The sequence below is a fragment of the Mizuhopecten yessoensis genome, unplaced genomic scaffold (assembly GCF_002113885.1).
Source record: "Mizuhopecten yessoensis strain PY_sf001 unplaced genomic scaffold, ASM211388v2 scaffold8427, whole genome shotgun sequence".
Taxonomy (NCBI): Eukaryota; Metazoa; Mollusca; class Bivalvia; order Pectinida; family Pectinidae; genus Mizuhopecten; species Mizuhopecten yessoensis.
The window spans coordinates 200,576-213,408 of NW_018407542.1; the positions used below are offsets into that span (position 1 = coordinate 200,576).

Below are 12,833 nucleotides of genomic sequence, written 5' to 3' on the forward strand. Positions count from 1 at the left end.
TCGTCTAATGTCATATCAGTTTCTATACCAGTATCGTAATGTCGTCTAATGTCATATCAGTTTCTATACCAGTATCATAATGTCGTCTAATGTCATATATGTTTCTATACCAATATCGTAATGTCGTTTAATGTCATATCAGTTTCTATACCAGTATCGTAATGTCGTCTAATGTCTTATCAGTTTCTATACCAGTATCGTAATGTTGTCTAATTCCACATCAGTTTCTATACCAGTATCGTAATGTTGTCTAATTCCACATCAGTTTCTATACCAGTATCGTAATGTTGTCTAAATGTCGTTTAATGTCATATCAGTTTCTATACCAGTCTCGTCTAATGTCATATCAGTTTCTATACCAGTCTCGTCTAATGTCATATCAGTTTCTATACCAGTCTCGTCTAATGTCATATCAGTTTCTATACCAGTATTGTCTAATGCCATATCAGTTTCTATCCCAGTATCGTAATGTCGTCTAATGTCATATCAGTTCCTATACCAGTATCGTATAATGTCATATCAGTTTCTATACCAGTATCGGAATGTCGTCTAATGTCATATCAGTTTCTATACCAGTATCATAATGTCGTTTAATGTCATATTAGTTTCTATACCAGTATCGTAATGTCGTCTTATGTCATATCAGTTTCTATTCCAGTATCGTAATGTCGTCTAATGTCATATCAGTTTCTATAGCAGTATCGTCTAATGTCATATCAGTTTCTATACCATTATCGTCTAATGTCATATCAGTTTCTATACCATTATCGTCTAATGTCATATCAGTTTCTATACCATTATCGTCTAATGTCATATCAGTTTCTATACCATTATCGTCTAATGTCATATCAGTTTCTATACCAGTATCATAATGTCGTCTAATGTCATATCAGTTTCTATACCAGTATCGTAATGTTGTCTAATGCCATATCAGTTTCTATACCAGTATCGTAATGTCGTCTAATGCCATATCAGTTTAATTTCTATACCAGTATCGTAATGTTGTCTAATTCCATATCAGTTTCTATACCAGTATCGTAATGTTGTCTAATGCCATATCAGTTTCTATACCAGTATCGTAAATCATCTAATGCCATATCAGTTTCTATACCAGTATCGTAATGTCGTCTATATCAGTTTCTATACCAGTATCGTAATGTTGTCTAATGTCATATCAAAAGGTAAGAAATCAAGAATTGGCAGTGAAAGTACGTATAATTTTTCTTTTTTTATCGAATACATATATAACTGAATTTGTGAAAAATATGTTATTTTAGATTGTTGGAAAAGTTTGCTTCATGAATACCCTATTTTGTGCCATGAACACCCTATTTTGTGTCATGAATACCCTAGTTTGTGTCATGAATACCCTAGTTTGTGTCATGAATACCCAAGTTTGTGTCATGAATACCCTAGTTTGTGGAAACTTGATTGAGATCCTATACGTTGACAGCTTTGGTCATTATATCACAATGCAAGCAGAAGAAACCAGTAACTTGGGTTAAATGATCATTTAAATTACTCAACTTGCACATACAGTACATACACAGGTATAGGTTTCAATTAGCCTGCAGGTGACCAGAGATAGAAGATTTTCTGTCAAGTCTAGTGAAATTTCAAAATTTACATTTGTACTGACGATATTTGACAGGGTTGTAGAATTTTTCTAAATTTGTCTGTGAGATATATGCTTGTATTACAGAAAATGTCAGTATGGTCATCAGATAACCAAAACCCCTGTAAACAAATGTTTGTTAATTATGTCAAGCAAGGGTAAGTGATTTATAACCTAATACTATGATTCATTCCAATAATGCCACCTTACTTTCCAGCATTCGGTTCTTCATGCCATGTCTTTTGACAACCTGTCCTTTTGAGTAGCAGACGGCCATCAACTCTTACCACTGAAATTATAACGGTGAACAATGAACTCATTAAGAAGAATTCACATTGAATATGCCATTCATCCTACTTAAAGAAATGTCTGAAGCAAAACTGATACATCTAACAAACAACATGCAAAGGTACAAATGTGTGATGACCTCATGCAAATTTTGTTGTGGATGGACTTTTAATCATATCCAGTCTTTTCAGAAACAATTTTTGTATTCTGTATTCTGTTAATAAAGAAAACAAACTGCTTACAGACTATTATAATTATATACAATATACAGTTTTTGTTTGGGGACAAATTCGTTGGGATTATATTTCATGGAATCAATATTTTAAAACTCCGTATTTTTTATGGTAAGTAAGAAGTTAAATTTGACAGGCATCACGACACAGTTCAATAAGACAATATTTCCGGCTAACTGTAACAGTTACATCGCCAGAGGTGATCACCTGTCCACCCCAGGTGAATTTTTCACACCTCGCTTCACCCCTGTAGTGAGTCGGTGGAAAACAATAGATCGACTATCGCTCGATGGTCATACAATTTAGTCTAAACAAACATGTGTGGTAGTTAATTAACAGCTATCTAAAATGAAAATAATTAGGTCTACCGACATGTTATAACACCAATTCTGATAAGAAAACGAGCATGCATTTCATAAATATTCAAGATTACCTCAACACACGTTTATCATGACTTGGGCCTAAATGAAAATACAGCATGGATTTGTAATTAAATTAATAGTTTATTTCATATTTTCGTTTAGTTTATATTTTGTGTGCTTAAAATTTTGTTTGGATTATATTTTGTGGTTTTATAACGAAATAAAATCCCCAACGAAATATTATGCTTTTACAGTAGGTAGTAGATAATAAAGAAGCAAGTTCTTGCAAAGGAAAATATTGAATAAAATATATGTAACAAATGTAAAAGACTGACTGCTATGGCCTTTCTGCCTTCTTGGGCTTTTAACAAGCGAACTTTAAGTCTTGTAATGTTATATTATTCACATATTTATATATAAGCGTGTAATTATATATATAATTAGTAGGGCTGTCACAATATATCGGAAAACAGGTATAATATCGCAATACACTGGTATAAAGTATCGTACCACAATACAGAGATAAAATACCAGTATTGCTGTATTGCAATATTTTTTTTAAAAGCTTATTTCTTTGTATCTTGATCATTCTGCTTGGTGTTTTAACTTTGCAAATTACTACAAATTCTAACAGATATGCCAATAAGCATAAAACAGGCTTTTAATAGTGGTGGGAATTGGTTCAAATTTTGTAATCGATGGTTGGTTTGACAAAAAACTTAAAATCTATATGTGATCCATATTATATACGAGTAAGTTTGATAACATTCTGCCTACAACTTATTATAAAATAGAGCATGCATATCTTTCCTATGACAATATATTGGGATACGTATTGTAATATATTCATTCTGTATTGCAATATATCGTGATACATTCTTGGCGTATTGTGACAACCCTATAGTAATTAGTTTCTTTCAATTTACAATTGTCACATAGATATTTACTCTTTCCACTTAGTTAACAGACTACTTTTAAACGTGATGAGTAGAATGTACCGGCCACTACCGGTCACTCTCTATGTAAAACCCTGAAGTAATTTTAGGACCAATGACAGCTTAATTATTTCTTTGTATATCTTGAAAACATCCTTTAGCTTTAAGTTGTTATATGATCCAATAGCATTGTTGATTATTCTGAATATCTGTTTTACCTCTGCAATCATTAGTTGACATAAATTAATAGTATTCATCTTATTTTTATATAAGTATATGGATATCTTGGGGGAGGCACAGTAGTCTAGTGGTAGGACGCGTACGCCGGGCTCGTGACCTAAGGGTTGTGGGTTTGAGTCACGGTCCAGCACTGTGTAAGTATCTTTGAGCAAGATACTTTACTCCGCTTGTTCCAGTCTACTCAGCTGTAAATGAGTGCGTGGTTGGGAAGTGCGAGAATTGTTAAATGCTAGCTAGCTGTTAGTGCCGAAATGGCAGCTCCGGCTGTATGCTCCCCAGGGAGTTGAGAAAGATATTGGCTGGGTGCAAAGACCCTATAACCACGGATTATTTGAGAACCGCTTTGAGACGACCTACGAACTAGGTTGTGATAAAGCGGTATATAAGAACCTCTAACTATTATTTATTATATTATTATTATCAAAAGTTATTACATGTATGAAGCTTTTTGGTTACTACTACTCAATCATAAAAGTGTGCCATAATAATTTGTGAACTGCTTTGAGACGACCTACAAACTAGGTTGTGATAAAGCAGTATATAAGAACCTCAAATTATTATTATTATTATTATTATTGAATACCTCCTTTACTTGAAAGGTTTTTCATAGTCCGTATCGATATCGCTACTTCAGCATTAGGAGGTTTAACTGTTCACAAGGAAATGCATATTTAATTATAACACATAAACAATATACATGGGAGTATGCATAGGTACCAGAAAATGTATCCTCTATGAAAGTGATCGCATCTGTGAGAGCTTTCTGGATTCTCGTCCCTTCCTGTTGGGTCAGTTCAAAATCAAAATCAAGTCTGAAGAATTTCAATCTGATTGGCTGGTAGTAGTTCACACTTGTTGACCTCTTTGATTTGCTAAGAATGAAATCGTCAGCTGGTTTACTTTCCCGATAAACAACCTGGGCTTTTACAGGATCTGCTGCCTGAACTACATCATGGACACAATTTGTGTGAACACCATGTGTCAGGACTAATGCGATTATGATGATTGTGTGGCATCTCATCATAAATTAAAGAAAATAATGATGATAATGCCGATCTAGTGTTTTTTCCTCATTGTTTGATTTGATTCCTCATCTGTAACGATGCTGAAAGGAATAACAGAAATAATTTTATCAATAAAATAAACTTTCGAACTAAGATACAACTAATTTATGACTAGTGCATTAGAGCACAGGATGCGTTTATGTGCAGACTTATTTTGAACGCAGCTAAATATATCTTCATATTTCAAGCGTTCCTTTCCTTCTCATTTACATTTCTATTATTAGTACTTTATGGCAAACTACGTTAGCTTTTGTTACCTACTGTACTCTCAGCTTTGCTGTGTTTACATCCAAATAAGTTCGGGAAAACTATTAGCCAATCAAATGATAGGACACAAATCAGTTTCGGATTTATATTTCATTTATACGCATGTGCAGTAAAAGTAGCTAACATCCTGTCTAGGACACGTGTAGTATGGAAATGTCAACATCTAACGAAGTAAAACTCACACTATGCCTTAGAAATGGCCAACAAGTTGAATTTGTAAAGCCATGTGCCGCCACAAATGGCGGTGTAGACTTTGTTACATTACACAAAGTACTCTGTTCTGTTCAGCAGGAATCAAATGCATTTTTAACTACCATAGTTGAAGAAGAAAAGGCTTCCAGTGGGTCTACAACTCTAAAGGCTAATGTTGGAGAAACCGAAGGTAGGTTTGCTATTGTGAATAAAGCCCATTGGTATGTGACTTACGTGTGCAAAATGTTAGTAAGGTGCTGTGAGAAGTTTTTGAAATATCAATCGGCATTTCTTTTTCGAACTGGATCTAGATCTATATATTCTTCATGACTCACAACTAAATCATATACTATATGTTATTACCGAACATTTTAAATGATAACTTAAATATTTGATGTTCAAAACCAGTGACAACTGTCAAGATTCATAAATACATACCTTGCAAATGCTACGAAATGACATTTTTGGTAGGTTTAGTTGCATATTGGAGTGTCACCGCGTCAAGAAGTTGACAAGGAGGGGAAGGGGTGGTGAAAATTGTGCAGGACAGCACACTATATTTCTGTTCTATGAAGATTCAGGTGCTAAAAGCTAGTACATAGATCATTATAATACTATTGAAACACATGCAGATCAATTATTTCAGTAAACTGAACACAACCCTAATTAAAAACCTGAGTATTAGGGTCAGTCCAACTTAGCACAGAGCCAGATTTAACCCAATTGTTAAGTTTTATCATGTTATCTATATATTCACATACTGAACAAAATGTGCTAAGACCCAATAACAGTGGCTGTCTTTAAATAAAAGTGTCTGGAAACACAAAAAATGTGTGAGAGGTCAGGTTCATTGAGCACATGGCTATTTCCCTTAAGGACTCGCACAACTAAATCATTTACTATATGTTATTACCAAACATTTTAGATAATAACTTTAATATTTGAAGTTCAAAACAAGTGACAACTAGATTCATAAATACATACTTTGCAAAGGCTACAAAACCGGTGACCCAAAACAGAAACGCCCCAGACATTTTGCCCCTGTGCAAATCCGCACACAGACATGGAAATATATCAAAAGTATATATTTTCAAAAGTTAAATACCTGAACATTTCATTTACCTAAAAATCTGTCTTCAGTTCCTTATTAAACTCCTTCAGTGGCCCAGTAATAAGCCGGAACTTATTTTAGATAGGAACTACAAACATATGAAACACGTCTTGCTAAATTGGCTGATTTAGTTGTGATTCCTTTAAGTAATGTCTATTCATATTTTTCTGCGCAGCCATTTTATCAAGCTATATCTCGTTACTACATGACCTGCTTTATAGGTCAATTTTTCAAATATCAAACTGAAATTTGGTATAAAGGTGTATTATAGTCATATTAACAACATATCTTACCTCACAATAACTCGGTCAATTTTTAGCTCACCTGGCCCGAAGGCCAAGTGAGCTTATGGCATGGTGCAGTGTCTGGCGTCCGTCCGGCGTCAACTTTTTACTTTAAACAACTTCTTCTCAGTAACCAAAAGGGCTAGGGTAATGATATTTTGCCAGAAGCATGCTGGGATGAAGGGCTACCAAGTTTGTTCAAATATATGACCTTCAACCATTTTTCAAGGTCACAGGGGTCAAATATGTTAAAATCTTTAAACAACTTCTTCTGAATAACCAAGAGGCCTAGTGTGATGAGAGATGGCCAGTACCATGCTGAAATGAAGGGCTACCAATTTTGTTCAAATAAATGACCTTGGTTTATATTCAAGGTCACTGGGGTCAAATATGTTTAAAACCTTTAAACGACTTCTTCTGAATATCCAAGTGGCCTAGGGTGATAATAGTTGGCCAGTACCATGCTGAAATGAAGGGCTACCAAGTTTGTCCAATTAAGTGACCTTTAATTTATATTTAAGGTCACAGGGGTCAAATATGTTTAAAACCTTTAAACAACTTCTTCTGAATAACCAAGAGGCCTAGTGTGATGAGAGATGGCCAGTACCATGCTGAAATGAAGGGCTACCAATTTTGTTCAAATAAATGACCTTGGTTTATATTCAAGGTCACTGGGGTCAAATATGTTAAAAACCTTTTAACGACCTCTTCTGAATAACCGAGAGACCTAGGGTAATGATAGTTGGCCAGTAACATGCTGGGATGAAGGGCTACCAAGTTTGTTCGAATAAATGACCTTGATTTATATTCAAGGTCACTGGGGTCAAATATGTTTAAAACCTTTAAACAACTTCTTCTGAATAACCAAGAGGCCTAGGGTGATGATAGTTGGCCAGTACCATGCTGAAATATAGGGCTACCAAGTTTGTTCAAATAAATGACCTTGATTTATGTTCAAGGTCATAGGGGTTAAATATGTTAAAAACCTTTAAACGACTTCTTCTGAATATCCAAGTGGCCTAGGGTGATGATAGTTGGCCAGTACCATGCTGAAATGAAGGGCTACCAAGTATGTCCAATTAACTGACCTTGAATTTATATTTAAGGTCACAGGGGTCAAATATGTTTAAAACCTTTAAACGACTTCTTCTGAATAACCAAAAGGCCTAGGGTGATGATATTTGGCCAGTAACATGCTTGGATGAAGGGCTACCAAGTTTGTTCAAGTAAATGACCTTGATTTATGTTCAAGGTCACTGGGGTCAAATTTGTTTAAAACCTTTAAACGACTTCTTCTGAATAACCAAAAGGCCTAGGGTGATGATATTTGGCCAGTAACATGCTGGGATGACGGGCTACCAAGTTTGTTCAAGTAAATGACCTTGATTTATGTTCAAGGTCACTGGGGTCAAATTTGTTTAAAACCTTTAAACGACTTCTTCTGAATAACCGAGAGGCCTAGGGTGATGATATTTGGCCAGTAACATGCTTGGATGAAGGGCTACCAAGTTTGTTCAAATAAATGACCTTGATTTATGTTCAAGGTCTATGGGGTCAAATATGTTTTAAACCTTTAAACGGCTTCTTCTGAATAACCGAGAGGCCTAGAGTGATGATATTTGGCCAGTAACATGCTTGGATGAAGGGCTACCAAGTTTGTTGGAATAAATGACCTTGATTTATGTTCAAGGTCTATGGGGTCAAATATGTTTTAAACCTTTAAACGGCTTCTTCTGAATAACCGAGAGACCTAGGGTGATAATAGTCGGCCAGTAACATGCTGGGATGAAGGGCTATCAAGTTTGTTCAAATGAATGACCTTTGCCCATTTTTTCTGAATTGCTTTAAACTTTAAGTCAAGACGTTGACATTCTGCCTGTAGCTTTATTTTAGCCCTCTTTTAAGGTTACAATTGTGAGATTAATACCAGGTGAGCGATGCAGGCCCATAGGGCCTCTTGTTCAAATATCCAACTGAAATTTGGTATAAAGGTGTATTATAGTCATATTAACAACATATCTTCTGATGTCGCTTACTTTATTCAGTATTTTTAAAGATTTTGTCTGGCGACGCTTGTTGTCACTTGAAGACGCTTGAAGACGCTTCTAAGGAGGACCCAAATGAGAAATAACTTACCATCAACCAAAACCGATATAAGACTACAGAATAGAAAAAAAGACAGGTTCTATATTATAACTAAATAAATAAAATAAATAAATTTATAAAATTACATGAATTTGTTCAAGTTGACATTGAAAATATAATCAATGAAAAATGTGAAATTTTAAGAAAATTGTTTTCATAATTAATTTGACGATCAAAGATTATTATTTTTATTCCAAACGAAGCTTTTGTTCTTGCAGGTCACTGTAGAAAATTTCTTTTTAGTGTATTCGAGTTATCTTTCTTTGAACACTAAATCAAAATAGACACACAGAAACATATGACGGCTACTTCCAATGGAAGAAATGTAAAAAATTGTTTGTTCTGATTTTTTTGAAATACAGTTTTATGTTGCTAGTTTTTTGTTTCCATTAGTAGATTGCATACATGTTTATGACAGTCATTCTTAATTTCAACTATTTTCTCCCGATATGAGTACGAAATTGCAGTTGCTTCCTAAGTGCGCAGAAACCGGTAACACGAGTATACTGCACAGTAGTCGTAACTGAAAGCGAAAGTAGATGCCTTATTTACATGTAAATATAAATTACAATAATTAATGCACAATATTTACACTTTTGGCAGAACCGTTGTAACGTCAAGTACTAATTATTAAACAAGAGAATGTTTTACAATACACATTTCTTTATTACTGTATTACATGTAAGAACTTTTCTTCTTAATTTTTTTCTAGAAGAAATTGTCTTTATAGGGCTATGAACACAATTGGATCAGTATCCTTTTGAATCTTCTCCTCCTGCCTCAAATAATGTGTGACAATCATAAGAAGCAAACATTTTGTTGACATTAGGTTGTTCCAGGAATCTTGTTTGCACTTACGATACAAACACTTTGAAAGCGAAAATATAAGTGAATACCTGTATATAGATAAATAATAACAGCAAAATTTTAAATGAAAATATAAGGATTACCGTAAAACCCCATGTAATTTGCGCACCTGTGTAATTTGCGCAGGTACTTTTTGAGGCTGAATAACGGGAAAAAAGCTTCTACTCGAATATTTTGCGCACCCAAGAAATCTGGAAAAAAACGATGTTCATGCTCTGAGAATCGATCTCTGAATATATTTTTTTTAAATATATTTCTATGTTTTTTTTTTCATTGATGTAAAATGATATTTAAATATATATAAGGTATACAGAATGTTTAGCTCACCTGGCATGAAATGCCTTTGTCTAACTTTGAGTTTATGGTGCATGGTGTGTCGTCTGTTCATGTATGTCAACTTTCTTTGAACAACTTCTTCTTAAGAACTGGAAGACTTAGGATCATGATATTTGGCCAGTAGGTACATGGGATTGAGTGCTATAAAGTTTCCTTCAATAAATAACCTTGACCTACTTTTAACATCCCAAAGTGAGACAGGATGGGGTTTAATAGAGGTAACCAGAGAAAATTTCAATTTCTTCTTCAGTATGGATAAAGTGATCTCATCTCAGTCATTTAGTCTGGAACATTCTTAAGCCAAGGAGACTCAATATGTAAACATATTTGCAAAATTACTTTTATTGACAACATTTGCCAATGATTGCTTAAATATTCAGGTGAGCTATACAGTCCCTCCCGGACTCTTGTTTAATTTTCATGCCATGAATATGTATGTAATTGATTTGCGTTCATACCTGCATGAACATGAAAAATGCTGTACAATCCTTATGTAAATATGTTAATTTCCAGATGAGGAAGAAGATGAGGAAGATGAAGAAGATGGGAGTGGAGATGCTTCATTAAATGGACCTGTGGAAAAGAAACAGAAAATATTGTCGTGAACATATGATAGGATCTCTTTCTCTTGTTCCATCTGATGTCTTTGATCCATCAGAAACTTAAACTAGGAGGTGCTTCAAGATTGATTTTTTATCAACAGAATGACAGTGATTTCTGGATACAGATTTGTATGTGCTGGACATGACTTTCTGTAAAAAGTCAGTACATCCTAGGTGGTAAGGTTTGTCCAGCTGTTATGGAGGAGGAAGAGTCTCACTGATAGCTCTTGTAATACCAGGCAGCACTAATCGCTGGTACATGTCACAACATAAAACTGGCAGTCAGGACAAGGATTTGTCTAAATGTGAAAACTCAAAAATAACAGAACTGTGTGAACTTGGATCAATGTTGTATTACGGATGACCAATTAGATAAGGAAGTCAATGATTGTATGTGTTATAATCTATCAATAGCAAGTCATGTAATATTATTTAAGATGTGTCGGAATCGTGTCTAGAGGTAAACTTTGACAGATATTTTCTTGTCTACAGATTTTAGGTACCAAATTAATGTCAAACAATCTTGATGCTAAAACTTTGTCATTAATAACTCCCAATTGACACAATCTAGTGTTTTCTACACTATTAACGATAAATTTAAATTCACATCCTCAATATACCGAGGTATTATGCTCATTTTCCAGAATAAGTCATACAACATGGATGCTCTATATTGCTGTTGTTTCCATGTGTTTTTTGTGTCTACATATCTTTTATAAAACCGAGAGTTTAGGTGAGCTAATGCTCCTGAAAAAGTCTGAAAAGGATTTTATTTTTTTTATATATAATATACCTCTCGCAATGAGGTTTGGGGGGTATACTGGAATCAGCTTGTTGAAAAATCCTTGTCCTGTAAACGTCTCCTAAACTACTGGGCTGATTTCATAGAAAGTTTACAGATATGGTAACTACCCCCTGATGTTGTGTATCCAAGAAGTTTTTTTTTATTTAGACCCTTTTACAAGGAGTTATGGCCCTTTGTTGAAAAAAACTCCTTTGAAAAGACCTTTGTCCACCTCCTAAACTACTGGGCCGATTTCAATGAAAGTTTACAGATATGGTAACTAACCCCAACATCGTGCATCTAGTCAATTCTGACCCTTTTTACAGAGTTATGGGCCTTTGTTGAAAATTCTTTGTCCGGACAACTCTTCCTAAACTACTTGGACGATTTCAGCAAAACTGGTTCATCTGGGCCAACAAGATTAGGAGGTATATTTTGAGATGGGAAGGGAGTACAGGAAGTATGTCACTGTGACCTTTATACTTAAATAAGTGTACAGCTCAGTAAATAAATTATATGTTACCGGTGGGGACTATGGATCGCTTTGGAATATTTTGCCTAAGTTAGTAGGGGGTATTAGTTAGCCTTTGGCTTACAGTTCTGGTTTATATGGAAGCAGGGGGTATTAGTTAGCCTTTGGCTTACAGTTCTAGTTCAAAATGTGTAATTTATTTCATTCCTTTCAGAGCACTTTAGAAGGATGAAAGGGACATAATTTAGTCGCATTATAAACTCAAATGTGCAGATGTATTATTAATTTATTTAGATATGATAAATGTTTGAGAATCTTTTAATTTTTATTATACACATAATAAAATGAATTCTTCCTTAGTTTGAATTTGTTTTACTTCTTAAGTTACTGGGTTAGTTTAATTTTGGTCAGTTATCATATTTATTTGCCAAACCTACAATAGTATACATTGTACCTCCACACTTTAACAAACAGGACACTAGATAGTAACACATTAGGTCCAATATTGTTTAATCTGTTTTGTAAGGGTTGATCCATAAAGCTAGTTATTTGGTCAGCTCAAAGGGATGTTAGCCAAAGTCTACAAATATAAATATCCGCCAATCTTAAATTCACTTCATGTTGAATTTGTCATTTGACTATGAATGCCAACTGAATACAGCATAATACTTATGCATGTATTAAACATTTAAAAAATATATTTCGTCTTATAGCAAATTAAGTAGAATTTATCACAATTCAATATTTTGTTAAAAAAAACTATGTATCATGTCAGCTTGTTTAATGAATAGAACAGCCATCTGTAAGGGTGGGTCAGTTGTATCCAATGTTACAATTATGGTGTCTTCATAATGGGCCATGGCATTCGTAGCTGATATGAAAGTCATCAGAATTTGATGGGATATAGATTTGCAATACCACTGTGTGGTAAATATTTGTAAATGAGGTACATGGACCAAAAGGTATATGAGAGGATCTCGACCAATGAAGCATTTATATAATTTTTGAACTATGTCTCTGCAGTGTGTTTGTGATT

The 12,833-nt window shown here is 34.3% G+C and overlaps 1 protein-coding gene and 1 long non-coding RNA gene across 2 annotated transcripts; one reads left to right on the top strand and one right to left on the bottom strand.

Annotated features, from left to right (window-relative positions):
- Positions 1–1,823: 1,823 nt before the first annotated feature.
- On the bottom strand, positions 1,824–5,049 carry LOC110455945. The gene is made up of 3 exons (XR_002463527.1): positions 4,999–5,049; positions 4,391–4,778; positions 1,824–1,904 (listed from the first exon to the last, which is right to left on the bottom strand). It is a non-coding gene; the product is annotated as an uncharacterized LOC110455945 (long non-coding RNA).
- A 78-nt stretch (positions 5,050–5,127) lies between these two features.
- On the top strand, positions 5,128–12,782 carry LOC110455941. The gene is made up of 2 exons (XM_021506410.1): positions 5,128–5,386; positions 10,453–12,782. The coding sequence occupies exons 1-2, from the start codon at positions 5,152–5,154 to the stop codon at positions 10,542–10,544; spliced, it is 327 nt and encodes a 108-aa protein (XP_021362085.1). The 5' UTR covers positions 5,128–5,151; the 3' UTR covers positions 10,545–12,782.
- Positions 12,783–12,833: the final 51 nt, after the last annotated feature.

What these genes read in the sequence shown, in the direction of transcription:
- LOC110455941 (XM_021506410.1), top strand. Translation starts at nt 5,152, where the DNA reads ATGGAAATGTCAACATCTAACGAAGTAAAACTCACACTATGCCTTAGA. An exon ending in TAATGTTGGAGAAACCGAAG is followed by an intron (nt 5,387 to 10,452) that starts GTAGGTTTGCTA and finishes GTTAATTTCCAG; the next exon opens with ATGAGGAAGAAGATGAGGAA.